This window comes from Empidonax traillii, unplaced genomic scaffold (genome assembly GCF_003031625.1).
Source record: "Empidonax traillii isolate 1590-97213 ecotype Southwest subspecies unplaced genomic scaffold, ASM303162v1 scaffold361:size2146424, whole genome shotgun sequence".
NCBI classification, from domain to species: domain Eukaryota; kingdom Metazoa; phylum Chordata; class Aves; order Passeriformes; family Tyrannidae; genus Empidonax; species Empidonax traillii.
The window spans coordinates 1,465,319-1,492,406 of NW_020955554.1; the positions used below are offsets into that span (position 1 = coordinate 1,465,319).

The following is a 27,088-nucleotide window of genomic DNA, read 5'->3' on the forward strand; positions in this document are numbered from 1 at the left end:
AAGGTTGGAAATACGCTCCAAAAAGCGGTGGATTCAAGCCCTACCAAGGCAGAGAGTAAACATGTTCTAGCCTAGAGGTTCCTGCATTTAAAGCCTTTCCCTGTGGAGAAGAAAAGTCCATTTCCCCCCTGCCTGTTCCAGGTGAGGCTCTCTGTGGTCAGCTGGTTCCCGTCAGGCTGGGCAGTGTTCTCGTTCTGGCCTGGACTGTGCAGTCCTTGCAGTTGCTCTGTGGCTGCAAAGGAGGAGTGACAGAATAGAGCTGTTTGGTGACACAGACACCCCTGAGGGCGTGTGAGCGGTCACCAGGCACTGCCATCTGGGTCCTTTCAGAGAGGAGAAAGAAAACCAGTCAGTCATGTAATTCTGGGCCCTCGCAGAGGCACGAGCAGACACATCAGAAGCGCCCGTGGTCAGTAGGAGTGGCAGCAGCGCTGAGATCTGAAAGAATAAGCGTGGATGTTTGACCTTGTCACTGTTGTTCTAATATTCCTGGGATGTAGCAGACAGCATCTGGAAATTCCGGTTTTCCCTCGCAGGGAAACATAACGTGATCAATGACACGCTTGGTATTGATCTGGCGTGCATGGCCAGATTGCTGTCTGCTGGAGGAGTCCCCAGTGCCATGCACATCATCCCCCTGCCCAGCTCCTTTCGGTGTCAGCTGTCACAGGGCTGAGCCCAGCCAGAAGGAGCTTCCCTGGGGGGAGCAGGCAGGATTGCCCACGTCCAGGAGCGCTGCTGCTCTCCTGGCATATTGATCTGCTGTCACTGGGATCACCAGCCTGATGAGCCTAATCAGTCTCATGTCTTAAAACACCGTAGTGTTTGAGACAAGAGTGAGGAACAACCAGTAGGAAAGACTACCCAGACACAGCATTTCTCCAGGCAAGGGTGTTCATCCCAGCTTGGAGTCTCAGGTGTGCTGAGTGGCAGGAGCAGTGAGCCCCTGCAGAGCTGGCAGAGCTTTGATGAGAATTAGTTTTATATTCACTTACACATGTGAGCCAGGATTTTGAACCACACCTGGAGATGTTGCAGTGGTGCTGCAGGGCCTGGGCTGTGTTCTGGGAGCTTGCAAACCCCGTGCTAAGCTGGGGATGGGAACAGGGGAACGTGTCCTTCCAGAGGAATTGTGTTTGATGCGCAGCTCACAGGGCAGAGATGCTGCCTGCGTGCTGTGGGCATGAGAAGAGAGGGGAGACAGTGCTATCCAATGTTTGATTTTCAGATACAAATGACATTTCAAAACAGACTTGCTTTTGGAATAACATGGTTGTCCTGCTCCCTTTAAAATAAAATGCATCCAGTTATGACTGAAGCAAATAAAAATAACTTCAGACTAGAGGAGCTGGCGAGAGAGCAAGTGTTAACATTTCATGTGCTGTGCTGAGAGTCTCCAAGGTCAGATGCAAGTCTTCTGGGACTGGGGTAAAGGAAGCTATTTACATGCACTCTCCACTTTAATCATTCAGCCCAAGGGCTTAATGTTAACTCCAATCCAGAGCATTGTTGCTTGTGACAGTGGTGTTTCTCCAAAACACCCAAATAGAAAACACTGCCAAAGGTGACCTACAAATGCTTAAATGAGCTGCAGCTCACCCACGTGGCTCCTCTCCCTGTGGTGCACATCTTCCCAGCTCCCCATCCTGCACAGCCGGGGATTCCCTGGCTCAGTGGCAGCCCCGGGACAGCCCCTTCCCTTCCCCACAGAACCAGCACCTTGGGTGGTGCTCCAGTTATCTGCAGCAGCTTCCACATCCTTATTAAGTGCTGGTCCTCCAGAGCCTTTGCTGCTGATTAGTGAGGAGAGGAGGCTGTTAACATCTCCAGTTGCCAGGAGACTGAGCTGCATATGCTTGAGAAAGACTTTGCATTGGGCAGCCTGTCAGACGCTGCTGGGAGAAATGCTGCTTGCAGGCCCTTTGGAAAGGGAAGGCTGTGTTAGCTTTAAAATGTGTGCTCACAGAAAACAGAAGTGCTGGAACTCACACAAGGTCAAAATGGGTTGTGTTTAATTGAGCCACCTCTCTGTAGAATTGCATATTCTTTGGATATGAAGTGGAATATAACTGCCCTTTTACAAAGCGTGCTCTGTAAGGGAAGGTACTTTGATGACAGCTTGTGCAGCTTGGGAAATGTAAAGAATAATAGAAATAGCAAAAGGCAGTTTGCTTTCCCAGGCATCCCTGTTTCTGCTGCACTGCCTTGCCCTCCCTTTCCTTTCCTTGCTGCCTTTCTGTCTTCCCTGCAGTCAGCCTTGCTCCCCGTGGGTTCTTTTGCATACCTCCACGCTTGGTAGTGCTGGTAACAATCCTGTTACATCCTTTGGGGTGGGGGTTTGCTTGCTTCCCTTTTCAACCAGCGTGCCATTGCTGCTTTCATTGTGGGAGTATGTGGTAAGCTGGGAAGAGTTTACATCATTGTAGAGCTTTTGTGTGACTTAGTAGATTAGTTGGAAAGGTCACACACTGTGGTGTTCATTTTCCAAATAGAAAAACTCTTCTTAAGCGTTCCCTCAGGCCTGATTTGAGTCTCATGTGTCCCATATTATTCTGGTGGTTCTTTTCAGTGCTGTTCAAAGGCTGTTCTGTCTGTCTGTGGAGCTCGTGCCCAGTGGTGGATGCTGCATTGGTGATTGGGTCTCTGCAGTAATCGCAGTCGCTGTCCTGACTCGTCCTGCACCTTGAAGTGAGAGCCACAGGGACTGTTCAGACCTTTCCCCGGTCCTTTGTGTTCATTGCTGGCAGAGTTTGCTGTTCTCAGCTGTGTGACACTCGGTGTTCTGCGTTCTCCAGTAGCCATGGCAGGCGTTTGGCTCTCTTGGAGCTGCTGCATCCTCGCTCCTGTTAAGCCTTTCCATCAGAAGAATCTTGCAGGTTTATGTTGGCATTCAGGCTGCTCTGTGCACCGGCTGCTGAAGCACGGCATACAGATGGAACGGAGCTGATGGCTCGGGTTTCTTAGGGATCTGATTACAGTTTTTGTGAAAGTGCCCAGCTGCCTCCCCCAGCCTTCTGTGGGGTTTCCCATTCCTCTGCTGTGAAACCACACCATGAGGTGAGGTGTTCCTGGGAGGGGAGGCTTCACCTGCCGGACTGATGTGCTGCTTACATGTTCTGGAAACATTTCTGTAGCAGATAATTGGGAGCTCTGGAGCACAGCTTGCAGCCAGTGGAGTGCAGGGGCTGTGGTGAAGGTCCCAGCCGGCTGTCGGCAGAGGGCAGGAGTCCCAGGGCTGCGGAGCTTTCCTTTGTGCAGAGGATAATCGTTCCTTTCTTTTACTGACGTGACTCTTTTTTTTTCCCTCTTTTTTTCTTTTGGCTCACAGCTCCCTGGTTGCTGAGGGAGCTTTCTTTACTCTGCAGAGTCTGTTAGTAGTGACCTTGCAGGGAAGGTGCGTTCGGGCTCCTCTCGCTCCATCTGCCGGTCGCTGTCACAGCTGCTGGGATTGCCCAGCACAGCAGCCCCTGAGCTCCCAGTCCTGCCCACCCCTGGGGGCTGTGGGCACAGAGGGCACCTCTTGCTGTAGTGGCATCCCAGAGGAGTCCAGGTGGTGCTGCACCTTCTCTGCCGTGGGAACCAGAGTGCAGCAAGCGAGACTCAAAGCACGGGTGTGCCCTGCCTGTGCACACTGCAGGGATGAGTTGCTGCAGAGAAGCTCATCTTCCTTTTTCTCAGAAAGATGAGACTGCAGGTGGAAGATGAGTCTGAGGTGGAAGCTGTTCCTCTGTGACGTGTCTGTGGTCACTGGGGAGTGCTCAGACCCTGCTCCAGTGCCAGCAGGGTTCGAGGCATTGCTCTGTTTCTCTGAAAGGCAAAAGCTAACACAGGGAACTCGTTTACTCTGCAGTGGAAAGAAGCACTAAATGACTTATCTCTATGCTTTTCCAGGAGGAGACAGATTGCAACTCAGCACAAATCCATAACTGATGGAAAAGTTTCGTTTATTCTAGGAAAATTATCTTTTTAGGGGCAGCACTGAATCTGGGCTGTAATTAAGACAGCTTTTTAAAGACCAAGAAAAACAGTGGATGTTGTTCTCATTGGATGCATTATCTGTCACTAATGACCCTCTTTCCTCATTTCCATTAAAAAAAATGGATATAAGCAGTTAGCTGTATATTGCATAAAAGTAGCATCACCTGAAAAAATAATTATAGATGATCTTGAAATTAAGGAAATCGGTTTTGAAGAGAAGCAGGTGCTTAATGGAGGTGAGACCAGCTGTGCTTCCAGGAACGTGCCTGAAGCGCTTCGTGGAAAAATGTTAGAGGCCTCCATGCAACACTGGGAGGAAATTTATAATAATTCAGACAAATTGCATCCTATAAATAGCAGAGCTGGATTCATTAGGACAGGAAGCAGATGGAGAAAATATAAAACTTGTTTGTTTCTTTTTAAGGCACTCTAATGCTTATGAGAAGTGTCAGGTTGCTGTCAATGAGGGGAAACCCTCCAGTGCAGCAGTAACTTGCTCGCTATTAGGATCTCATCCCTGCTAATGAGCAGCATCCACGAGGGCATTCTTAATACTGGGCTGAGGCAAATCCTGCTGCCTCTCCCTGGCAGAGCCAGGCTGACAGAAGGGCTGCAGTGCTGGGAGATGCAGCAGTGAGGGGAGAGGGGAGACAGGAGGGAGGCCAGAGTTCTCTCTGTTTTGGGCAGCCCTTGTTAACTGTTTAAACAGGTGCCAGTAGGGCAGAGGCATCGGAGTGGTTGGAAAGGGGGGATGTGTGGAGTGAGGAGAGGATCATCCTCCAGCTGGCTAAGGAGCTGTGCCCCAAAGCAGGCATGTACCGGTAGCTGGTAGAGCAAATGCTGTGCATTATTGAGGAGAGGAGGTGGAGGCATTTTTGAGATGCTCTTACATCAGTAAGTAGGGAAAAGGAGAGGCTTTCCTGCGTGGAGAGAGGCAATGACAGGGAGCGGGTGGGAGCTGCGTGCCTGGAATGCTGCCAGGAGGGAACAGAGGTGACAGGGTTGGAGCTTCTTGGTGTTCACACACAGGGAGGTGCTGAGGAGTGTCCAGACTGACAGGGGCACAGCACAGACTGCCTGTAAATAACAGCACGGGTGAACGTGGGGCTGTTTCAAGGTGCCCAAGTTGCAGATGGACACTGTAAACCAGAGGGCTGGCTGAGCACTGGCATCTCCTGAACCACAGGCAGGTCTGAGCTCACACACGGAAGCAGCAAATGTTCTGTATGAGTATTATCTGTTAATGAACCTGCCTTCTCATCCGTTCTGCTGATCTGATTTACATTTCAGCAGAGCTTCCCTGACGATAACACGGTGTCAGAATTCCAGCAGGCTGTCCTGAGAGATTTTCAGGTATTAGTGTTCAGGAAAGGAATACTGGGTGCTTATCAGCAGTGGTTTTTCTTGAGCAGTTCTTAGATTGCCAGTTCACCTTGTGAAGTGTCAGGGGGAAAAGGTGGTCTGAAGGTTGTGCTGGAGTCAGATAATCACAGCCTGACTGGAGGAGTGGAGCAGAGCTGCACAGCTGCTCATGCTTCCTGGATTGAGGAACGACAGTTTTCCCTGTGCATTCAGTGGAGAGGGCAGTGATCCCAGTGCAGGGAGGGGACACTGGAGAAGAGCAAGGTCAGGGGTGTGGATTGGCAGGATGCCTTTGGGGATTGCCACCTGTTGCAGCCTGCACATGTCTGTAGGGTGTCATGTGTAGCACACAAGTGGTGGCATTAAAAGCAGTCCCAGACGTGGAGCTGGTTCACTCTCCAGTCACTGGAGTCACTTAATTAAGAAATTAAGGCTAATGAAGTGTTTCCTTGCTTTCAGGGGGATAAATACCCCCTGTATTCCCAGGGGGTGGCACGGCCTGTGTTTATGGGCAGTGTTGTAGGAGGTTTAAAGTGGATCTGAGAGCTTGGCTCACACAGCCCCACAGCAGGAACTGCTGTGAAGAATGTGGAGAAGCAGATTTAAAACCAAGGCTGTAATTTCAGAAAGCCTTTACCAAAAGAGAATTTTTAAAAGGAAAAAAAATTATAGGATATCCACAGGACAGGATAGCATTGCTTAGTTTTCTTGCTTGTAGGTTTGATCTGAGATGTCTAAAATATGATAATCTGTGATACGTGCTGAAAAATATGTATATGAGGGATTGGTGATTTTTGAAGAGCAAGTAATGTAGAGAGGAAGTGATTTGTGTTTGTAGGTTTTCCATCTTCCTAGTGGAAAACTTGCTTTGAATTATGTTCCACTTCTAGGACAGCATCTGGTGAGGTGAAAAACATCCTTTTCATGTGTACAAATAATAATCAAAAAATTCTTCTGCTCAAAAGAAGCTTCAAATCCCTCTTTGCCCAAGTTCCTTGATGCCTTTCTGCTTTCTTTGATGTTGTGTTCTCTCAACCCTTTCCTAGGTAATGCCTGCTGAGCCTTGCTTAGTGCAAACTGCCCCGAGCCACCAAAGCAGTGCAGTGACTGCACGTGAGGCTGTGCTGACCATGGCTGCTTGTGCTTCCTGCACTCCCCAGAGCACTTCAGGGGGTTCAGTTTCTGTTCACACACTCCAGACACTCCAGACAGCACCGAGGGTGGCCAGTCCTTTCCCAGGATGCTTGGCATGCTCTGCCCTCTTTGATGCAGTGCCTCATGCAGACTTTTGCAGGAGGAGTATGTGGAGATATGCAGAGAGAGTTGTCAGCCTGAACACAAGCACAGGGCCCCTCAGACCATGGAACATGCTCTGCAGGAGTTGCCAGCACTGTTTGCCACAGCTGTGCATGGACTGTCCTGACTGTGGTAGAAGCCCTCCTTTCTGGGGGGTAGCAGCTTTCTCCTGGCTGTTCTCTCCTGTGGTTAAACACAAGGGATGCTGTGTGTTCATTGTCCTCTCTGCTTCTCTTGCTCTGTTCTCCTGCAGGCTTTGAGTTACTGTACCAGCCAGATGTGGTCAGGCTGTACCTCTCCATCCTCACTGAGAGCCAGAACTTCAACACTCTGGAAGCTGCAGCAGGAGCTTTGCAGAACCTCAGTGCTGGCAACTGGACGGTGAGTGCATCCTCTCTGCAGCCCCTTGGTCTCCTTTCTGTGGGTACAGAACAAAGAAGGGTCCCAGTGGAAGGGCACTGTTACCTCCTGCATTTGCATCTCCTTTGAAAAGGAAGGAGGTGGGAAGGCCAAAGGTTTATTTCCATTTGCTCACTGAAGATGTTTTGCACCTTCTGGACAGATGATGTTTCTGTAGTGGAAGTGTCACTGAGTTCATGACAGTTTACCCATGAACAAGTTTTACTAACTTAGGCCACTTAACCATTTACTTTGTCCCCTCAGAAAACCCTGGTGTTAGGTAATTAAGTGTCCTGAATACTTCATTTGTTGGCTTTCAGACTGCTTAGGAAGCTGCACTGCCAGTGTCCTTTCTGCATCCTCTGGGAAGCATCCCCAGCACGAGTCAGGCAGTTCTCTCAAAGCTATGCCTGGTCATGTCTGGAATCACATGGCAGAGTGGGGCTGATCAGCGGCCTGAGGGTCAGCAGGATGGTGTTTCACAGCTGTCTTGGCTGCAGCTTAGTTTAAACTCATTTGTGAAACAGAATAAAAGCATGAAATCGGAGAAGGAGGAAGATAACAGATGCTTTAGATGCTTTGCTGTTTTTCCCAAATGACCTTTTTTTCCTAACCCAGAGGGATGTGTTCTCACACTGAGGTAGGTACAGAACAGATGCTGATGGATGACCCTCCTTCCTCCTATTTCTGTCCTCTTTCCCCAGCAGCTTCCTCAGGTGCAGGATGAACTTCTGCGTCCTTTCTTCCTTGGTGCTCGATGCACTTGACTGATGGGTTGAGACATCAGCGCACACACCAGAGCGGGTCTCTGCAGGGGAGCAAAGGCTTTACAGCACTGACAGGAGTGGCAGGGGAAGGGAAGGGCCGGGGCAGGGACTCACAGTGCTTGTTGTGTTGTTTCTTTTGGCTGCTCAGTGGTCCACGTACATCCGTGCCACGGTGCGGAAGGAGCGGGGGCTGCCGGTGCTGGTGGAGCTGCTCCAGTCCGACTCGGACAAGGTGGTGAGGGCTGTGTCCATTGCCCTGAGAAACCTCTCCATGGATCGGCGCAACAAGGACCTCATAGGTACCTGCTGAGCTTCTCTAACCGACCTGGGACTGTGGGGACCCTCGGGAGACCTCCCGTGTTCTGTCCCTGTGCTGGGGATCCCTCTGGGTGCAGTTCCCACCCACGCTGTCCTGCAGCCACCAAGCTGGGTCTGTCAGTCAGGATGTATTTACAGCCCACCCAGGCAAGCTGTGGTTTGAGGGAGCTTTCTGACTTGGGAGTAAAATCAGATGCAGACTTTTGCAGGAGGAGTGTGTGGAGATGTGCAGAGGATTGGGTGGGTTTAGAGGTTTCTTGTCTCGTCCTTAGCTCTGACTGGTGGGGCACTTGTGTGGTGGTCACAGAGACTGAGTGGGAGTCAGGAAATACTGGTGACATCTTTAGGGCCACCATGGAAGTTGATACCAGCAAATAGCAAGGTGGGATTCTGCCTTAATGCCTCAGGTTCTCTTTTTACTGGTTCAGAGGTGTAGCCAGCCCAGTGGCACAGGCACCTGGGAGTGGTCAAGTCCAGCCCCCAGTTTTTTCTGCAGTACTGTGCCTGGAGGAGGCTGAGTGCACCCAGGGGGAAATGCTCTCACCTTTGTGGGGGAAGGTCAATAAATGCAGGGCTGCACTCCTTGCCCCAGAAGGCCTGTTACAAAGCTAGGCTGAGCAGGCTGTGTGTGTATTAGCATGAGAATGTGGCATTGGCAGCAGCTGCTGGATGCTTTTGTTGCCTCAGGCTTCTCAAAATATGATAGATGCTGGCTGTAAAATTCTCAATAAAGATTGCTTTTTTTCCCCCCTCTCAATACTTTTTAGCATTTATGATGAAGGGCTTTGTCTTGGGTATCAACCCTCAATCTCCTTGAAAGCAGGAGTGGTAATACCCTGCGAAGATACAGTCTTGAGGTTCAAAACACGTGCACTGTAAAGTTTTTCTTGACGTGTCAAGTGCCCTTGAGTGTTGTCATTCAGGATGGGAAGCTGCATTGATTATTAGGGCTGCCTGATGGTATCTCTTCCCCCTATCTAGGTAGTTATGCCATGGGTGAGCTGGTAAGGAATTTGCCCAGCAGGCAGCAGAGATCTGCAAAGAACCTGGAAGAGGATACAGTGGTGGCAGTGTTGAATACCATCCATGAAATCATTACTGACAGCTCAGAAAATGCAAGGTCCCTGATCCAGACCCAGGGCATTCAGAAGCTGGTAGCTATCAGCAAGTCCAGGTAGGTGACAGCTGGAAGGAATGCACAGGAACTGCCTGCAGACATGACAGGGTCCATGAACAGCAGCTTTTGAGTTGTGAACTACTGGAGCATCCTGAGCCTTCCAGAGCTTTAATTTCAGCAGCTGATACCTACAGCCAGCACCTTCAGTAGATTTACTTGATGAAAGTTAGTTGAGTGGTCACTTCAGCCACGCTGTGACATCCTCTCTCCTTGTCAGAGACATCCTGGCACCACCTTGCACTCAGACAGCATTTGCAGTGAAACCCTGAGCTGGGGTTTAGTGTGGGAGCCCTTTTTTCTGTGGCAGCGTTCCATTCCTGAAATGCCAGGATGAAAACCTGTGTTCTGGCTGCTTCAGAGCCTTTGTTTTGTGTGGCTCAGCCAGTCACACATTGTAGGTGCATTTTCAGCAAACTTCTGGGAGAGTAGCTTTGTTGGGTTGTATTGTTACGAAATAGGAGCTGACCAAAAATCTAGACCTGTTTTATTTTATTGACCTAGTAGGGAATGGATAAAAATTCATTTTCTGTTTAAAAACAGCTTATTTTTTTGCTGACCCAAATTACTTTGTAAGGTATTCTAAACCATGGAGCAAATTCATTGAATTGTGAGGGACAGAGATGCACTGGGGGGAAGGTTTGAAAAGTGGCATAGAACTTTTTTGTTGTAGTTTGGGAGGGTTTGGGGTTTTTTTCCCCTGGATGGAATCTGTTTTTTGTTGATGCTACAAGAGAAAAGGGTCACCCTGGCCTCAGTGCTTGTCCAGCAGTACTTGTGAAAACCCAAAAATGTGCACAATTTACAACTTCTTGATTTCTGTTTTTGTCAGCAAACACCTGTGGGTATGAAGAAGTCACATAAATACCATAACCCTGAGGTGCAGATAACAGCTGTGTGCAGCACTAGGTACCAACACTTGAACAGTCTGACATTGCTTGACACTTAAGCTCTGATTTTGTCTTGCATATCAGCCAATCTGCCAGAGAAACAAAAGCAGCATCTCACATTCTTCAGATGATCTGGAGCTACAAAGAGCTACGAAGTGCCCTGCAGAAGGATGGGTGGAACAAGTCCCACTTTCAGGTAAAGGTGCTGGATCTTGGATTAGGATGGGAAATGCCTGAGTGGAAGATGTCCTAATTTAGTGTAGGATTGCAGTGTGGTAGATGGTAGGCTTCACATCTTCTGGGTGATAGCCCAGGGGATTGTGTTTTGCTCAGTCACACCACCGTGCAGGTACTGCTGGCTGTGCTTTCCTGGGCTCTGGGAAATGCAGCTCTCCAGGTTTGGGAAGTTTGCCACCTCTGACAGGCCAAATGCCCCGGTTTTACTGGAGGAAGAATTAGCATGTCTTGTCTCAGTTGTCTCATTTGAAACATCCCCTGTGGCAGGGCAGGGCTGCTTCACCTGCAGCCTCTCCATCTTTCCTTTACAGAGCATCAGTGCTGCCCTTTAGATAACAGGAAGAAAATCCCCCCAGCAGATCTATATGAAAATAAAAGAATCCTCCAGTGCCATATTACCAACAGCAGGGGGAATGCTCAGCAGCATTCCACGGTCTCTCCACAGTGTTGGTTTGTTTATTTTCCTCGTCCAGTTGGCCTGAGTAGCAGCTCTATTTGTGTGGGTTTTGTCTCTAGTCCGTGTCTGCGGCTCCGAAGGGCTCCAAGGCTCCTGCTGGCAGGTCTGGCTATGATGACAGCACGTTGCCTCTGGTGGATAAAAGTCAAGGTCAGTTCTGCTCCTCATCCCTTGTTCTGCAGTGCTTTGCTTTCTTGTTTTCTGGGTTTGCTGTAACTGTGTTGCAGCGTGAGGGGGTAAAAATGCATTATTTGAGGTGATTTTACCCCACAGTCCCACAGTGCTCAGTCCTTTTTACCTGCATATGGATGATACTCCTTCCCTGAGGAAGTTACACTGTTGAGAGTGTTTTCTCAACTGGTATGGAACACAGATCAATCCCCCTGGGAATGGGCTTGCCCTTCCCCCTGCTGAGTGCTGGAGTCTTTTCCCTTCTGAACAAAGCCCGTCTGTTGTGGCACAGCTTCCTGCTCTGCTGTGCAGGGGTTTGACTGGAGGTGAGTTAATCCCAGCTCCAGCTGGACCTGTGCCTTTCCATGAGGTGCAGCTCTGGTGTGGCTCCAGCTTTGATGTCAGTGTGGTAGCTCTGTCCCTGTCCCTGGTTCTGGTTCCTGACAGCAGGTTTTCGTGGTGCACATTACCTGTTTAACTGCAGCAGTGACAGCCCCACACTGCCTGCCTGTTTGCACCTTCCCTGTCTTTGATCAAACCTGGAGGATTATGCAGGTGAAGGATGATTTGGGTCAGTTTGCTGATGTGACAGGGAACTTGTTTTCTTTGTGGATTGGCTTCCTGGTGGCTCAGCAGGCTGCTGGACTGGACTGTGTGCCGTCAGAAGCTGCACCTGCCTTATGTTCTCTTCTGGAGAGACCAGGGAGAAGGTTTTTTAATAGTGGTGGATAGTGCAAAGCAGAATTGTGGTTTCTGGTGTCACTTGGAGAGAGGGAGTTGTGTATTACAGTGCTAAAGCAGGAGATGGAAGGATTACAAGTGCTCTCTGGGGAACTTCAGTCAAACTTCTGAATGGATAACAGTTGAACAGTTTGGGATTGTTTTACAGTAATCTCTGCATTCAGTGCTTTATGGACCTCTCTGGTTCTGTGACTAATTCACAACTACCAGGTTTGGAGAAAAGCAAATGTAACTGAGGGGGTTTCAATGTTTCTGTTTTACAGATAATGAGAAGTCTGGGAGTCGTGATATGATACCTATGGATGAACTCGGCCCAGGTAAATTCAGTCCCAGATCAAACTGTCTGTTCCAATAGAGCACACTGTCACTCACAGCAAAGTTCAGCTCTTTCTCTAGGAGATATTATTTCAGATGGATAAAGCTGACATTTAAAAACAGAACATTACCTCACAAAAGATTGGTTGTCTTTTTTCTCCTGTCTTTTTTTTTTAATTTATACACACGTAGAGTGTGCACTCCAGTTCCTCCACTCTGTGCACACATTGGAGACACACCAGCCCACCTTTCATTCTGCTCTTTGGCCCTCGGGGCAGCTGCTTTCCCCAGTACAGATCTGGAAGTCTGGGGATCAGAAAGGAAAAAATAAGAGTTGTAAATTTATTTCAGGGTACTGCTTGTGTTTAAATCTGTTCTGCCTTTGTTTTGTAGGCAGTAGCCAAGATAAGTTGGTATGTGTGACACTCCTGGCTCCACTTTTCCCTTCCCTGCAGCTGGCTGAGCCTGGCTGTTCCTTTAGGCTGGGAACAGCCATGACTGACAGTGATGTGCTGGGATTGATAAGCTCTGTAGTGTAAGACTTGGAGAGGGTTTTTTCTTTACCAAGTTAGATAAAGGTGCTGTATGGTCTCTCAAGAATTCACTTTATTTCTTCTAATTGACTTTATTTTTATTCAAATATGCCTGTATTAATGCCTCCAGATCAAACAGCCTGATACCCTGCTATTTGTCATTGTAGCTGAATAAAACAGGAAGTAAAATAACAGGTATAATATTACCTTTTGTATTCTTAGAAAAATGAGGTGCCACCTGCCAGGAATCAACTGCCCATATGTATTTTGCCTCAGGGAACACTGAAACATTTGTTCTCACAATGGAAGAAAATGCCTTCAGAGAGCCTGCCTGGCAGGATGGCTGTGCTGGCAGGTGCTGCAGTATGGGCAGTGCTGACTGTTTGTAGTCTCAGTATTAATTGTTGCCTTATGCTTTCATGAGTTGCTGGTACCGCTCTGAGTGCAAAACTAAATGCAAATTATCAGCATATGTACAGCATCAGGCAGCTTCTCTGGGCCATTCTGTTCTCCAGTGTTTTTATCACCTTCAGGAGATGAAATCTCTCACACTCTCATGACTCCAGCTCTTGAGTGACTCTGACTCTTAACCCTGTGCTGTTTCAAGATGGCAAAAAATTGGGTCTGTGGGGTCATCTTTGCTTGCTGGTCTGTGGGGTCACCCTTCTCTGCAGAGGAGATGAAGGCACTGTCAGAGTGGTGAGGGACACAGAGACACTTCCCCATCTGCTGGCAGTGCTTGGCCACTCAGATTGCTGTTTGTTGTCTGGGGCAGTGGCAGGGCCTGGGTAGGGCTGGATGTCCTGGGAAATGGAAGAGAACATGGATGAGGGGTTACTGTGGGATGCCCAGTGTGCCAGGCATTCTCAGCTCCAGGCAGGTGGCTCTGCCCCAGGAGCCTGGGGATCATCAGTGCTCAGTGCCTGAGGGTGGCTGTGCCCCCAGCTGTGCCCACAGCTGTGCCCACAGCTGTCTGCAGAGGCAGCACAGCTGTGATTCCAGGCTGGGCCAGGGTTGTGAGCTCCCTGGAACTGCACCTGCCTCAGTTAACTTGCAGTCCCTCAGACAGCAGCACCTGGGGCTGGAGCTGTTCAGGCCAGATGGCTCAGGTGCCCTGTCCTCCGTGCCCATCTTCAGGCAGAACTTTGCTTTTCTCCTCCTCCAGAGGTTTGATCCTTTCGAGCTGAGAGCTGATAAGGGACTGACACTGGCAGGTGTCTATTTGGGCCTGTAATTTGCTGTGACATAAAAATGTTGCTGCAGAGAGAATGGGAGATAGTGAAGCAACAGAGCAGAAAGCTGAGAGAGAGGAGTGACCAAGCCAGGACTGGGCCATTCCTCTGCTGACCAGGGTAACTTCTGTCCACACGTGGGACTGGATGAACTTAGAATAATGCACTTTACTGTGGAGCAGCAAGGCCTGTATGGATCTTCCTTGTGCCACAGAAACAGTTAATCCTGATGGCTCCTTAGAATGGATCTGAAACACAGCAGAGCAGTATTTCTAATTTCTTTGCAAAGCTTTGGTCCTTGGGACAGTGAGGTGTTACTTCTCTGATGCAGTCTCCTTCAAGATATTTCTCATTTTATCGGGTCAAATCATGAACTTCCTATCGCAGTTGCTGCCTGTCTTGGCAGGCTCCTAGCACAGTGTGTGGATTTTGGAAACCCAACCCACTGGTGCTGGTGTGCCTGCGGCCCCCACAGCAGCAGGACAGACTGCAAAACATGCTGGAACTTGGGCACGAAGAGCAGAGTTCTGGGCCCTCTTTGTTGTTGGATTTCTGCCCCTGTGCCTGAGCTTCATCTTCCTCCTGCTGCTGTGTCCTGGCTAAGCACGGGGGGTTTAATTTTTTAGTAGTAAAGATCTGTTGTGCTTTCAGCTTCTTGTGGTTAGAGCCTTCACTAATGACCTGCTCCCTGGGGGTATCAGAGCTGCCATCCTTCACTCAGTGGCTGTTGCTTTCTGGGGGGAGGTTAAATGTTCCTTTGCATCTCACAGTTCCTTTTGAAAATGTCTGTGGATCAGCCACGATGGTGGCACTACAAAAATGCCAAGTGATCCAGTACAGCCTTGTGAGTAGAATTAACACTGGGCTGGGAGAAGCTGCCACTCCTGCTGCAGGTTTGGTTCTTTGGGGGAGTCACCCTGTTTCCATCATTTATACACACCTGTGTGACCTGGTGAGTCCTAAATAAACGAGGAATCCTTAGATCAGGCCAGGACTTACCAGCAGTGTTTTGTGCCTGTCATTTGAAGGAGAATTCCTGGTCCCAGTTCCCCTGGCTGGGTAGCTGGGGCTGCAGCTGCTTCCTCTCCTTTTTGTTCAGAAGGGTTAGCCAAGAATGTCAGGCATCTTCATTGTCAACAAGTAATTGTAAGTGGAGTGTTGTGTAACAGCTGTTTTCATGCTCTGTGATCTATGTGCTACATGAGTAACTCCAGAATTCTGGAGTTATTTTTAGGCAGGGTGGTTAAATAATCTGTTACTGCCCGGGATGTCACAAATATTTGGTGCCTCAGGTGCTGCTCAGGTCTGTGAGCACTGTGGCTGGGGGTGCACAGGAAGACTGCAGCTCTTTCAGTCTCACCTGGCCAGGGCAGCTCTGGGATGGGGTTTGTGCAGCTCACTGGCTGTGTGTGCAGCTGTCACTGGGCAAACAGTGCCTCTTTGTGCCTCAGGAACCCCACAAAAGCATCACTCATTATTTTGTAATGGCCTGTTGCAGGCAGGTAATAAACTGAGAGGGGAGCATTTTGATAGTTAATGTAAAACCTTTTTGTGGTGTTCTAAAAACCCAGTTTGTCAGGTAGGAAAACATCAATGATCCCTCCATTACACAGGGCAAAACAAAAGCCTACAGGGAGCTATAAATTTGGGTGTCATTTACTCCAGATTACAATGCTGTCAAAACAGAGCAGGTGAGGATCCATTTGTCACTGATAATGAGGGAAATTCGATGCATCATGAAAATAAATTAAGTTTTGCATTGGCTGACAGTGATTCAAAGCAAAGGTTCTGAAATAATTAGAGCCATTTCTTCATAAAACCCTCTCACACTTTTCTTCCTTGTGTTCATCAAGCTTTCATGCTCTTCCTTGGCTGTCAAGAGAAAAGGCACCAACAGGTGCCCTGGCAATGAAAGTCAGCCCAGGCACAGCAGGGTTTGCAGTGACTTTCCTCCCAACCCGACAGGCCCTTTGTCTCAGTGCTCTGATGGGGACTCTGCCACATTATTGTCGTGTCCTGCTAGCAGTCAGGCTCAGGAAGAGAGGGAACATGCTGCAGAGCACTCAGAGAATGAACACAGCCAATTAATCAGGCGGCTAAGCAAGGAACTCGAGATTTGGGCTGAGTTTGGAGCTCATTAGCCACAGGCCTGAGATGACAACTCGCTGCTTTCCTTGGGCACACTGAGAAGTGCAGCAGGCTGGGATGAAAACAGTGCTGCTTGCTAATGAGTGCCAGCATCTGGCAGTGCTGTACAAAAAGGGGCTCCTCTGTTTTACTTTAGCTGGTAGAACTGGAATTGCAGAGCTGCAGCACATCAGCAGCAGGCTGCCGCATCTCTGGGGGGTGATGGTTTGTGTTGCTGTTCCTCTGCTGCAGAGCTCTGCTGGCATCAGCACTGGTGCTGCTCCTGGATGTGCTTCCTGCCTGACTGAGCTGTTGTGTCTCCCCAGATGGATATTCCACCATCGACCACCGCGACAAGGAGCGCAAGTACAAGAGCAGCGATCACCAGGGCGACGCCTCGGAGAAGGAGCCCTTGAAAGTGAGTTCCTGTCCCTGTCCCTGTTTAAAACTGAGCTCCTGTCCCTGTTTAAAACTGAGCTCCTGTCCCTGTTTAAAACTGAGCTCCTGTCCCTGTCCCTGTTTAAATCTGAGCTCCTGTCCCTGTTGAACACTGAGCTCCTGTCCCTGTCCCTGTTTAAAACTGAGCTCCTGTCCCTGTCCCTGCTCCCTGTTGAACACTGAGCTCCTGTCCCTGCCCTGTGGGAGTTGCTCACCTGGGAGCTGCAAAGGGCCTCTTTTCTTTTGTTCTTCCTTTCCACATAAAGGCATTATTTAGTAATTCAGCACTTGGCTAACTAGAAATAAAACCAAAGTGCTGCTTTCTGGTGCAGGAGCAAATGCAGGCAGTTGCTGTATTCCTGTAAGTGGATGAGTTTGTAAAAATAGGAAGTGTTTGTTCTGTCACCTTTGTGCAGGCAGCATTCCCTGGCCCTGGAGTGTGTAACTGTGCTCAGACTTTGTTCTCTTCAGTCTGTCCCACTGCTTTATTGTCCTCACCTCGGGAGCAGATGTGATCCTGTGTGTCCATGTCCAGCAGTGTGAGCAGTGTGGTGAACAGCTCAGTCCTGCAACACTCACTCACTCCTCTGATGGTGACTGTGGGCATGGACCCCGGAGAGACATGCACAGTTATGTGTGTGCCTTCTAAAACCAAATTTAGACAACTTTCCAATTAGAAAAAAATCTTCACACAGCTTTTTGTGGGGGGGTTGGTGCAAATGTGGCTCAGCAGGCTCTGTGTAATTTCTGTTGCATTGTTGTACCTTGTCAGTGGCCTTTTAAAAAGTCTGTTCGTGTTGGCCACCAGTTCTCCCGGGCCTCAAAACAACTTGGGATTTCCCCTGGGGAAGTAATTTCGAGAAGGAAGGGCAGGATTCATGAAAACAAGAGGCAGTGGTAGGAAACAATATTGTTACTCTGCAGAAGGCTGTGAAAATCCAGGTGATTTGAGTGGAAAGAATTAAACTTCAGTCAGTTGAAAGGAAAACACCCCCATCACTGAACAAGGGAAATAAAAATGTGATTTGGAGACAAATATTTCCCTAGATCCTGAATTAGGGAGATGTCCTGCTGCACCATCCTGTCTGTATTCACTTGCCTGGTCAGGCAGTTCCTGCTCAGTCCTGCCTTGCCTTGGGGAACACCCTGGACAATGATTTGGTCTGGCTGGGTGTTCTCACCTTGCATTACTGGTGTCCATCGTGCTCCCCTGCTCCAGCTGGCAGGAGAGGGCCCTGCTGAGCCAGGATCAGCAGAGTAAACTCCCTCACCAGGGCTCTGAGATGCTCTGCAAGGATGCAGCAGGAATGGATGTGGTACAAGAATGTTGATCAGCAGGAGCTTGGCAGAAAATGTCTACCTAAAGAAAATAGGCCAAACAGGAAAATTAACAAGTACTTGTTATTTTTGCCGCCAGAATTCATTAAAGAGAAAAAGACAAACCCCATTTCACCCTGAGGGTGTGTAACCCCCAGTCTGTGCTGTCTCCTGGCTCTGAGGACCTGAGGGTAAATTGAATTCGGGCTGTTGGGCACAGCAAAGGTGTGCAGGGCCTGCCCTCCCTCAGCAGAGCCGAGCAGCTGCTGCTCCTCCTTGTGCCTGTGCTGAGGCTGAGCTGGGACTGGGGGTGCTGTGACAGCCCTGAGGCTCCCGGGGGGCTGGGAATCCTGAGCAACAACGACTGCAGGGGAGTGCAGCCTCTTGGCTGTTGCAGGTGCTTTTGTCAGTATTGTGCCTTTGCTGATCCTGTTTCTTCCTCAACCACTAATTTTCCCTTGTGCTACTTGAAGCTGACTTGTTTGGTGGTTTTGTTTGATTAATCCGCTCTGTTTTGCTTTAACTCCTCACCCTGTGCTGCAGAATGACACAAATAGGAAAAACATTAACAGGAGTAACAGGGCTTCGGTGAATCTGGTGGATGCCCGTGACATTAAACCCCAGCCTGTTGACTCCTGGGTCTAATTTGCATGCATGGTAGGTCCTTTTAATGGTAATTGGGGCTAGTGATTAACTTCTCTGGTGCATGATCTGTATCACTGTGGAATCTCCTCAAGTCTAACTGCTAACTGGGTGCTTTCAGATAAATGAAAATGCATTTGCAAGAAAAAGTGGTGTTTACATTATTCAGTGTATCTTTAATGAAATGCAATCAAACACCACTCTTTGATTAAAAAATAACCTGTCAAATAAGCAGGCAGAAAATTAATATTGTGAATGATTGGTTGCCAGCTGAAATGTGAAATATTTCTGTTAGGCCGTGGGAATGAATTGGAGTACTGTGTTCCTGTTTCCAACCATTTTTTCCCCCTGTCTGCTCATTATAAGGATTAGTCTGAGACTTTAGGAAAAGCATATCCTTGACTATTTCTGGATGTCCCCTGAGGTTCCCATGTATTCCACAGCCCTGCCTATCTGCAGGAAAGCTGCTGACTGTACACAAGTTACTCTGCAAGGAGAGATAATTTTGGTCACCCAATAAACAGTGACCCACAGCTCCCACCTCTCAATTTCTTTTTTTTTCCCTGTCACTAAAGAAAGATGCCTTTGTGTCGCTTTCTGGTTGTCTGCCTTTGCCACGTGCCAAGTTCCTTGGTAATGTCACTGGCCTTTCTTCGCTCCTGCCACTGCTAATCTGTCTCCTGCTGCCTTGCTCGAGTTACCCTGGTGATGCGTCCTGGCACTCCATCAGAGGGTGCTGTGTTTGGAACAGCAGGTGTTGTGCCCCTGGCTATGACTAAAGGGAAATTTTACTGACTGTCACGAAGGCACTGAGCAACTTCCCCATCAGAGTGGACAACAGACCTTTAAAGGCCCAAATCTCAAACAATGAACCATCATCTGTCCATAATCCTACACGGAAATCCCTTGCATTAGCGGGAGAGAAAACTCCTGGATGTTTCTGGGGGGTGGTATTGGATATTTTCTGCCCTCTCCTTTTCAGTCTGGGGTGAATGCTGAGTGTGATTGTTTGTGTTGGGGGGTGGAGGGCCCTGCCCAGAGCAGGTTTGCAGTGTGGGTAGGGGCTGGTCCATGGCCAGGGCAGCCCCTGCACTGTTGGCTCCCCGAGGCTCGGGCTGAGGGCAGAGTGTGTGAGCGGTGCCTGCTGCTCTCCTGCCCTCTCTGAAGCCTCTCACCGGGGTCCTGACTGGGAAAAGCAGTCTGGGCTCATTTCTCCCAGACAAACCCTCCGAGGGACCCGTGTGCTGGGGGTCAGTTGGCACGAGGGGATGGAGATCACCAAGGCCGTGTTGCTGACCGGTATTAACCAATTCTGACCTTATTTTGCAGGGCTAAAGTCCAACCACGTTTTTTTTAATTGAGGGGGAGAAACAAACATTGAATCGACACAGGATCTCATCAGTCACCACTGCCATTCAGACTCGGAGGGCGCTGCATCCCTGACGGGCTGCGGGCTCTGCAGGTGCAGGAGGGTGTGGGAGAACCCCCTGCCATGGCCCGGAGCGCTGGAGCGCCCTGCCTGACAGCCACAGCGTGCTCCTCAACCCCTGCATCCCCCAGGACAGCCACCACCCCCTCCCTGCCCCTCCTGCAGGAACAGAGCAACAGAGAGTCCAACCTTCCTGTCCTGCTGCTCCCTGGGGACCCGCGGGGCCGGGGCCGGCGGGCAGGGAGGGCCGAGCACGGCCAAGGCGGCACAGCCAGAGAACTGGGGACACTGGAGATGGAACCACGGGGCAGCCGTGAGGATGAGAGCACTTTCCTGCCTTGGGGCTCCTTGGTTTGGGTTTTTTTTGTTTGTTTTGGGGGATTTCCTTTGAACTGTGACTCTACTTCACGTTTTTGAAGGCTTTTTGAAAAAGGTTCAGGTTTTCTTTCTTATTTCCACAGAAAGCGCAGGAATGGTGAGTGGGTTTATTGGATTTCAGTGAAGGGAGAGAATGCAGAACAGAAACGCTAGTCAGATGAACTGGAGAGTGGATGACAGAATTGATGCAAGCTGTATAATCTGCTTTTAGAGTAAGCTGTATCAATCACAGTGCTATATTGTCATTATAAGCTGGTGTACAATACTTCTGCCTTTTGAATTCTGTAATGTCTCTGTTTTTATTTCCACATATTGAAAAGCAGTTATGGAAGGCTTCAGTGTCCCTGGTTCAGAAATCTGTGCTGAGAAATGGAGTTGGCTGGCTTTTTATTTTCATATTCTCGAAGATCGCAATAAGGAGCTTTTGCGTGTTAAATGTACCACTGTTGCATTGATGATGATTAACAATTACTTTTGCCATAGCTGTTGTGGCACTGGAAAAGAACAAGAGCTTTTCTGTAGGATGTCTTATTTTGAAAACAGGATACGTTTTAGATGGGTCTGTCACTTCTGTTTCATGGTAAATCTTTCACTGTTGGACCCATGTTTGCTTTGGGCTGTAGATCCTGATGAAAAATGCCACAAAGGGAACCGGTTTGGCGTTTTTTAAATCATCATCACCATGATTTCTGTGTTCCTGTGCTTTTGTTCTGAGATGGCATATTGGTTTGGCCCGCAGTGCCCCGTGGGCAGCAGCTCTGCCCAGTGCCAAGGCCTGCCCCGGGCAGGGCAGGGTCACCCCCAGGAACGGGCTGGGCGCTGCAATTGCTCCAACTGAACGAGCTCAGAGCCCCCAACTCCTCCAGGCAGTGCTCAGGGCAGGGCAGCAGATGAGAACAGGAAGCAAATGTTTCACCAGTAGCATGAGAGGATTTCTGCTGAATTTACTTGGTTGCCACTGTTCTTTGATTGCCACATTTAGTTTTAAATGAGCTCCTAAAAACGGTGTGACTGGAAAGCACATTTTTGAGTCCAGCAAACATCATCTGCTGTTTTCAGTGCCTGCCGTTTCTTTTGTAATTAAAAAGGGGAAATACCCAACAACCTCGCCTCCCCCAAAATATTACTGTAAGAGTAAACATCTACATTTTTTTTTGTAAAAAAAGATTTAAAAACTTTAAAAAAAGGCAAGTACCAAGAGCTTTGTATCTTCTTGAGTATATTAAAAATTTGACATGGATACATATATATAAATAAATAAAAAAAGTCTATATATCTATATATATATATTGTTGCGCAGAGGATAGGTTAACAAAACCATGTAAAGTAGTTTGCAGGAGAGGGAAGCATTTGTTGATTCAGGGAAAAAGACTGATGCCAGAAGCTGTCAGTGACTCGGATGACACGTGTGCTCCTTCGCATCACCCTCATCTTCCACGGCTTTGCAGTGGTGGCTTCTGGATGCTGGGGAGGGTGAAGTTGCTTGGAGCAAATCAAGAGAGCAAAGTGTGTGTTTTCAGCTGCACGAGAGCCCTGCTGGGCTGTGGGAGCAGGGGAGGCGGCTGTGCCTGTCAGGGGGGCTGTGCCTGTCAGGGCTGTGCCTGTCAGGGCTGTGCCTATTGGGGCTGTACCTGTCGGGGCTGTACCTCTCGGGGCAGTGAGAGCAGCCCCACCGTCTGCCTGTACATTCTCTCAATGGTGCTCTTTTCATACTCGTTCTGCCGATGCGCAGAGACCCTTTTAACTGAGCTACACAGAAGAGTTTTATATCACTTTTGGTTATGTACTTGGTGTATTCTTTTTGTATATGACAGGATTTTTTTAAAAACGTTCAGTAATTAGCAACGGAACCTGCTTTGTAGTGATTAGAACAGTGTGAGAGAAGGGCCGTGCTGTCAGTCTGTCCCTGATCTACTTCAAACCATTTATTTACCAAAGGAGCAAAAGTTCACTTAAAGACCTGACTGTTGAAAGGAGTCTCTGCTAAGACTTTGTGGTTTAGTTATTGTACAGATATTTCAAAGCCAGCAAGAGGTTAACAGAGAAAACCACAGGAAGGGGGGAAGTGAAGTGACTGGGGCCAGTTATGACCTCCTATCCCAGATAGCCCATGGCTCTCAGTGGCACACTACAGGGACACTCCAAATCTGGATTGGATCTACTTCAGTCTCTTTCATTAGTGGGCTAAAAACACTAAGGAGTGTTTGAGAAGCGAATTCAGACCCCATCCCGCTCCCCCCAAAAGCTTTTTTTTGTATTTCCACTGCACCCTGTGATAACAACCCTCCCTGTCAGGTTGGATGGCACTGGCTGCCCAGGTCACTGTAGCAGACTGGCCCTTGTTTTCCCGGGGTCAGTGTGATGGCAGCCAGCAGAGCTGGGAGCTGGCAGCGTGGTTTGTGGCTGCAGGGAAGCAAAGGATGGTATGTCAGGAAGTTGGATACCAAGTGGATGGGCCAAGGCTTCCCCTGGGAATCACAGTCTGATCCCCCCCCCTCCCCATGCCTTACAGTGACAGCTCATTCCCAAGTATGTAGCAATAACCCATCCTCAGCATTACTGGGGGGTTTTCTTCTCAACAAACTGTAGTTTGGATATTGAGGAAGGAGAGCAGATTACGGGGTGAGTTCCATGTGCTGTCAGCCCCCCAGCTGAGGTCTGAAGCAGGGTACCCCAAACCAGGGCTGGTGATCTCATGTCCTGTCTGTGAGTGGCTGTCGGAGCTGTTCTGGGATGTGGTGGATGAACCTGTAATTGTTGTATTTTGGCAGCAGGGACTGTATGTAAAGAAGGGAAAGCGGCAATGTGTGTGATTAAAGCTGCAGTAGGGTCTAGAGTCTCCTGCTAAAAGGCAGGCAGTGCTTTTTAGGGCTCACGGATGTGACCTCCTCTTTTCCTGTTGGCTTCACTGGGAAAACTGGAGGGAATCTGCCTGCAAAGCGCTGGGGTAGAAGAGATTTCTACCTGTGGAAATTCTGGTGGGAGGGATGGTTGTGGAAGGACGTGATGATGTTGCAAGGCTCCTGCTAAAGAGGAGGAGGAAATTGGATGGCCCAGTCAGGGCTGAGATAACACAGGGAGAGGGAACTTGTGATGGCACATGATTACTGCAGAACAAGCACCTTCATGAAGCTGTGGAGGTTTAAAAAACCAAAACTGTGTCGACTCCCCTGGAGAAGCAGCCGGTCTGAGTGTTGGGTGTGTGAGCAGTTGAGCTTCCCAGGTCAGTCCATCTGTCTGCAGAATCCGAGGAGGAGAGTGGAAAGCCAGGGATTTAGGACAGTTTGTTTCTGTCTTGGAATTAAGTAGCATATTAGCCATAAGTGCAACTCAAGGTGTGTTGTCAGCTTGAAATGCTCCCCAGGGAACAGCCCGGGCAGCCACAGGTCCCAGCCTGGAGTGTGTCCTGGGCACTCCACCTGCCCTGCCCTGCCCTGCCCTGGGCACTCAGAGCTGCCCGTTCCGAAGGCACCTGCAGGAGGAAGGCAGATCCTGCCCCTGTCCCAGGGATGTCCCAGCAGGGGCTGAGGAGGAGCTGAGCTGCTGCCAGGGACACAGGAAGGACGCAGGGGGTGTGTTTGCTGCAGCAGGTTCTGAGGTTCCTGCCTGCTGTGGGGAGCAGTTCCCAGCACTGCTGGGAAGGGCAGTTTGCACTCCCAGAGCAGCTCCACGAGACTGAGGGTGGGGAGTTCCCTTCTGCCACCTGCCTTAGAGCTGAGCTCAGGCTCAGCTGCTGTGAGAGGCGCAGTCCCACCCCGAGGAAGCCCCGTGGGCACAAGCAGAGGTGCCAGCCCCTGTGCTGTGGCGGTGCCAGCCCCTGTGCTGTGGCGGTGCCAGCCCCTGTGGTGTGGCGGTGCCCGCTCAGCCAGGCCTGCAGTGCCAGTGCCCCCAGCACGGGCGGGGCTGGGGCTGGGGCTCTGCTCTCACAGCTGTTCAAGCTGTTTATATAGTTGTAGTTTCCTGCAAAGTTTCTGGGTTTGGATGCCCCTAAAATCTGGTGTTTCCTTATGTTTGACAGAGAAACTCTCTGCCTTCCTGGTACAGTGACTAATTTAGTGCATTTGAGGAGAAGGTATCCTGAACCTTTGTTTTCTGTCTTACGTTTGACATCAGGGTAGGATGATCTGAAGTCCAAGGTGGGGAGGAAGATAGTGCAGATACTACAAGGCCTGCCAGTCTGGTTCTTACTGTTCAGAAAAACAAAATAACTAGACTAAGAAGCTTACTGGTAATTAGTAGCTAATGTGTTTGTAACTATCATGTGCCTTAAAATTTTCATGGTAGGAGAATTAAAAAAAAAAATCAACAATGTGTTTTCTGTAATACTGCTCAACATTCTCTCTGTAGTTTAGACTGGTGGGATTTTGCATTGTATTTACACTGTACTATAAACTGAAACACTTAGAATGGTTTGATTTTACAAGTATGAAGAGGAAAAAAAAAAGGTGGATTATGCTTTTCATAGAACAAATGTTACCGTGACAGAATGTATTATTATTATAGGATCTTTCCATAATGCAGACAAGTAGAATGCTTGTTAGAAGCCAGGTATGTAGGTTAACAATTTGGTGTGTTTTCAATAAACCATGCCTGGAAAGAATACATGTGCCACTGGTTATCTTTTTGTTCCATCAGGTGTCTCAAGTATTCCTTGGCCTTGCAGCAGTTTTTTGTGGCAGGGGATTATTCAGCCCCAGCTCAGGTCAGTGCTCTGTGTTAGCAAAAGGTCAGTGGTAACGAGGGCAATTGAAATATCCTTTAAATGAGGAAAGCTGAACATTTTTGACTCTCTGCCAGGTGCTGGAGTTGTAGCCCGACCCTGGACTGTGGATCAGGGGATTTTTTTCCTTTTTTTAATACACAAGCATATTTCTGTGGGAAGGACACCTGCATCACTGTGCAAAGACCAGCACGTTTGTGAGCACAAACCTAACTCGCTGATAGCTTTTCCATTTGGGAAGTTATTAACTTTTTCCAATTTGGTAATAAAGTCCAACTTGGTAATAAAATTACTAACTTGTTAATAAAATAAAGCTTTACAAAGATTTCCCGTTTCTGAAGTGTGTGCAGGTATTCTAATAAATATGAGTGTGTAAGAATAACAAATTGTCAATATATGAGGTTTGGTTGACATGAGAAATTGTTATTTTGGGGATGTGCCAAATAATTCACATTTGTTCCTGTGGGATGGAAGAAAATCCTGGTACTGAAGAGTCACCCTTGTATTTAAAGCAACATCCAGCAGATCTTGGTTCTCCTGAGGGCTGCCCTGTGTGGGTGGGGTTGGAGGGACTGATGCCCCCGAACTCCCCGTGCTTACCCAGAGCTTCCATAGCCTGACGAGGGCAGTAAATCGTGGCGTGTTCTGCCAGGCCTGGCCTGGTGCCATCGGGTTCTGCTGCGGCGAGGGATCGGATTTTGCCTTTGTGGCTGCACTGATCCAGCAACCAACAGCAGGTGCTGTAGGTGAGGTACAGAGCTAAAACAAACATGCTGTTTTTACAAATGACCTTTTACAGCTGTCAAGATGATTTCATTTCCAGCTTCTAACAGGTCGGGCAAACAGAAGCAGCGAGTCCTGCAGGTGAAAGGTTAACCTGGTAACAATGGGCAAGAAATATCACAGTCTCAGCTGTTCAGGGTTTAAGCAGCATCTTGGAATATTCCATCCCTGAGGGTCTCTTCCCCAGTGTCAGACTGGGAAGGCCTCGGAGCAGCTGAAGCCCAGCAATGGCAGAACCTCCTTCTGTTCTGAAGTTGTTTTGCAGTGTGGCCACGGACTGAGCTGTAGAGACGAAGCAAGGACTGAAACTCTCGTGCTGTGTTCAGTGTGTGTGCACAGCAATCACAGTGTCATTGCCTTGGGACTGAGTCCTGCCTGTGCAGCCACACAGGGACTCAGCACTGGCCAAGAGGTGGCACTGGCAGAGCTGGATCTCAGGGCTCTGTTGCTGCTCTGGGAGAGGTTTCTGGTGTCCCCTCAGTGGCAGAGCTGGGTCTCAGGGCTCTGTTGCTGCTCTGGGAGAGGTTTCTGGTGTCCCCTCGGTGGCAGAGCTGGGTCTCAGGGCTCTGTTGCTGCTCTGGTGGAGTTTTTCTGTGCTCTCCTGCCTGCATTTGGGGTTTGTCTCGGGGCTCAGAGCTCTGCAGTGGCTGGAGGAGGCCCGAGCTCCTGTACAAAGCCTGTGCTGGGCTTTGCTCCGTGGGCAGTGCTGGTGGAAGGATTGCCTTGCAGGGGTGCTGTGATGCAAAGGGTGCTGCCTTCAGCTTGTGACACGAGCTGGGAGAATGTGCTGAGAGCTGAGTGTTGGTTTAGGGGAGTTCTTTCCCTTGGGAGCTTCCCACTCCCAGTGGGCACTCTTAAACACGTGTTCCAGACACACAGACCTGGCTTGGGCAAGAAGAGGTTGTGCCTTCCAGCTGAAATAAGCTGATGTTGCAGTAACACTCAGTAGTTTTTTGGAATGTATTTGAATTAGGAGATCCATTGTCTGCCTTTTGCTTCTCCCAGAATTCAAAGCGTGACTTTATTTTGAAAAAGTCCTTCTTGTCCCTGGGAGGTTTCACATTTATGTGTCAGTGACTCCAGATCATATCTGCTCAGCTGACCAAAAGCCTTTTCTCTAATTGTCAGTCATGCAAACTGAGCCAGGCTTTTTTCTTTTCATCCCTTGCCACCAATAATTAAGAGCATTTCAAAAGTCTAGTGAAGTGGAAGAATTTTTCTTACATATGGAATTCTGTAAATATTCTGATGGCACATACACTGCTTGTTTTTACAGTTTGCCATGTGGGAGATCCTTTCTAATGAATTCAAATACCTTTTTATGCTGTAAGGTGGCTGTTATATTTGCCACATGTATTCACTGCTGCATCTTTTGCAGTATCCA

At 49.0% G+C, this 27,088-nt stretch overlaps 1 protein-coding gene across 4 annotated transcripts in view; it reads left to right on the forward strand.

Annotated features, from left to right (window-relative positions):
- ARVCF (ARVCF delta catenin family member) overlaps positions 1 to 19,904 on the forward strand; it is a 215,231-nt gene extending 195,327 nt beyond the window's left edge. For all 4 annotated transcript variants that reach the window (XM_027892645.1, XM_027892647.1, XM_027892648.1 and 1 more), the window contains 9 exons: positions 6,890 to 7,017; positions 7,951 to 8,101; positions 9,102 to 9,294; positions 10,269 to 10,380; positions 10,938 to 11,028; positions 12,054 to 12,107; positions 16,324 to 16,415; positions 18,296 to 18,409; positions 19,724 to 19,904. In XM_027892645.1, the coding sequence (XP_027748446.1) occupies positions 6,890 to 7,017; positions 7,951 to 8,101; positions 9,102 to 9,294; positions 10,269 to 10,380; positions 10,938 to 11,028; positions 12,054 to 12,107; positions 16,324 to 16,415; positions 18,296 to 18,397 (923 nt within the window). In that variant the 3' untranslated portion in view covers positions 18,398 to 18,409; positions 19,724 to 19,904. The remainder of the gene's footprint in view (positions 1 to 6,889; positions 7,018 to 7,950; positions 8,102 to 9,101; positions 9,295 to 10,268; positions 10,381 to 10,937; positions 11,029 to 12,053; positions 12,108 to 16,323; positions 16,416 to 18,295; positions 18,410 to 19,723) is intronic.
- The last annotated feature ends 7,184 nt before the right edge of the window (positions 19,905 to 27,088 follow it).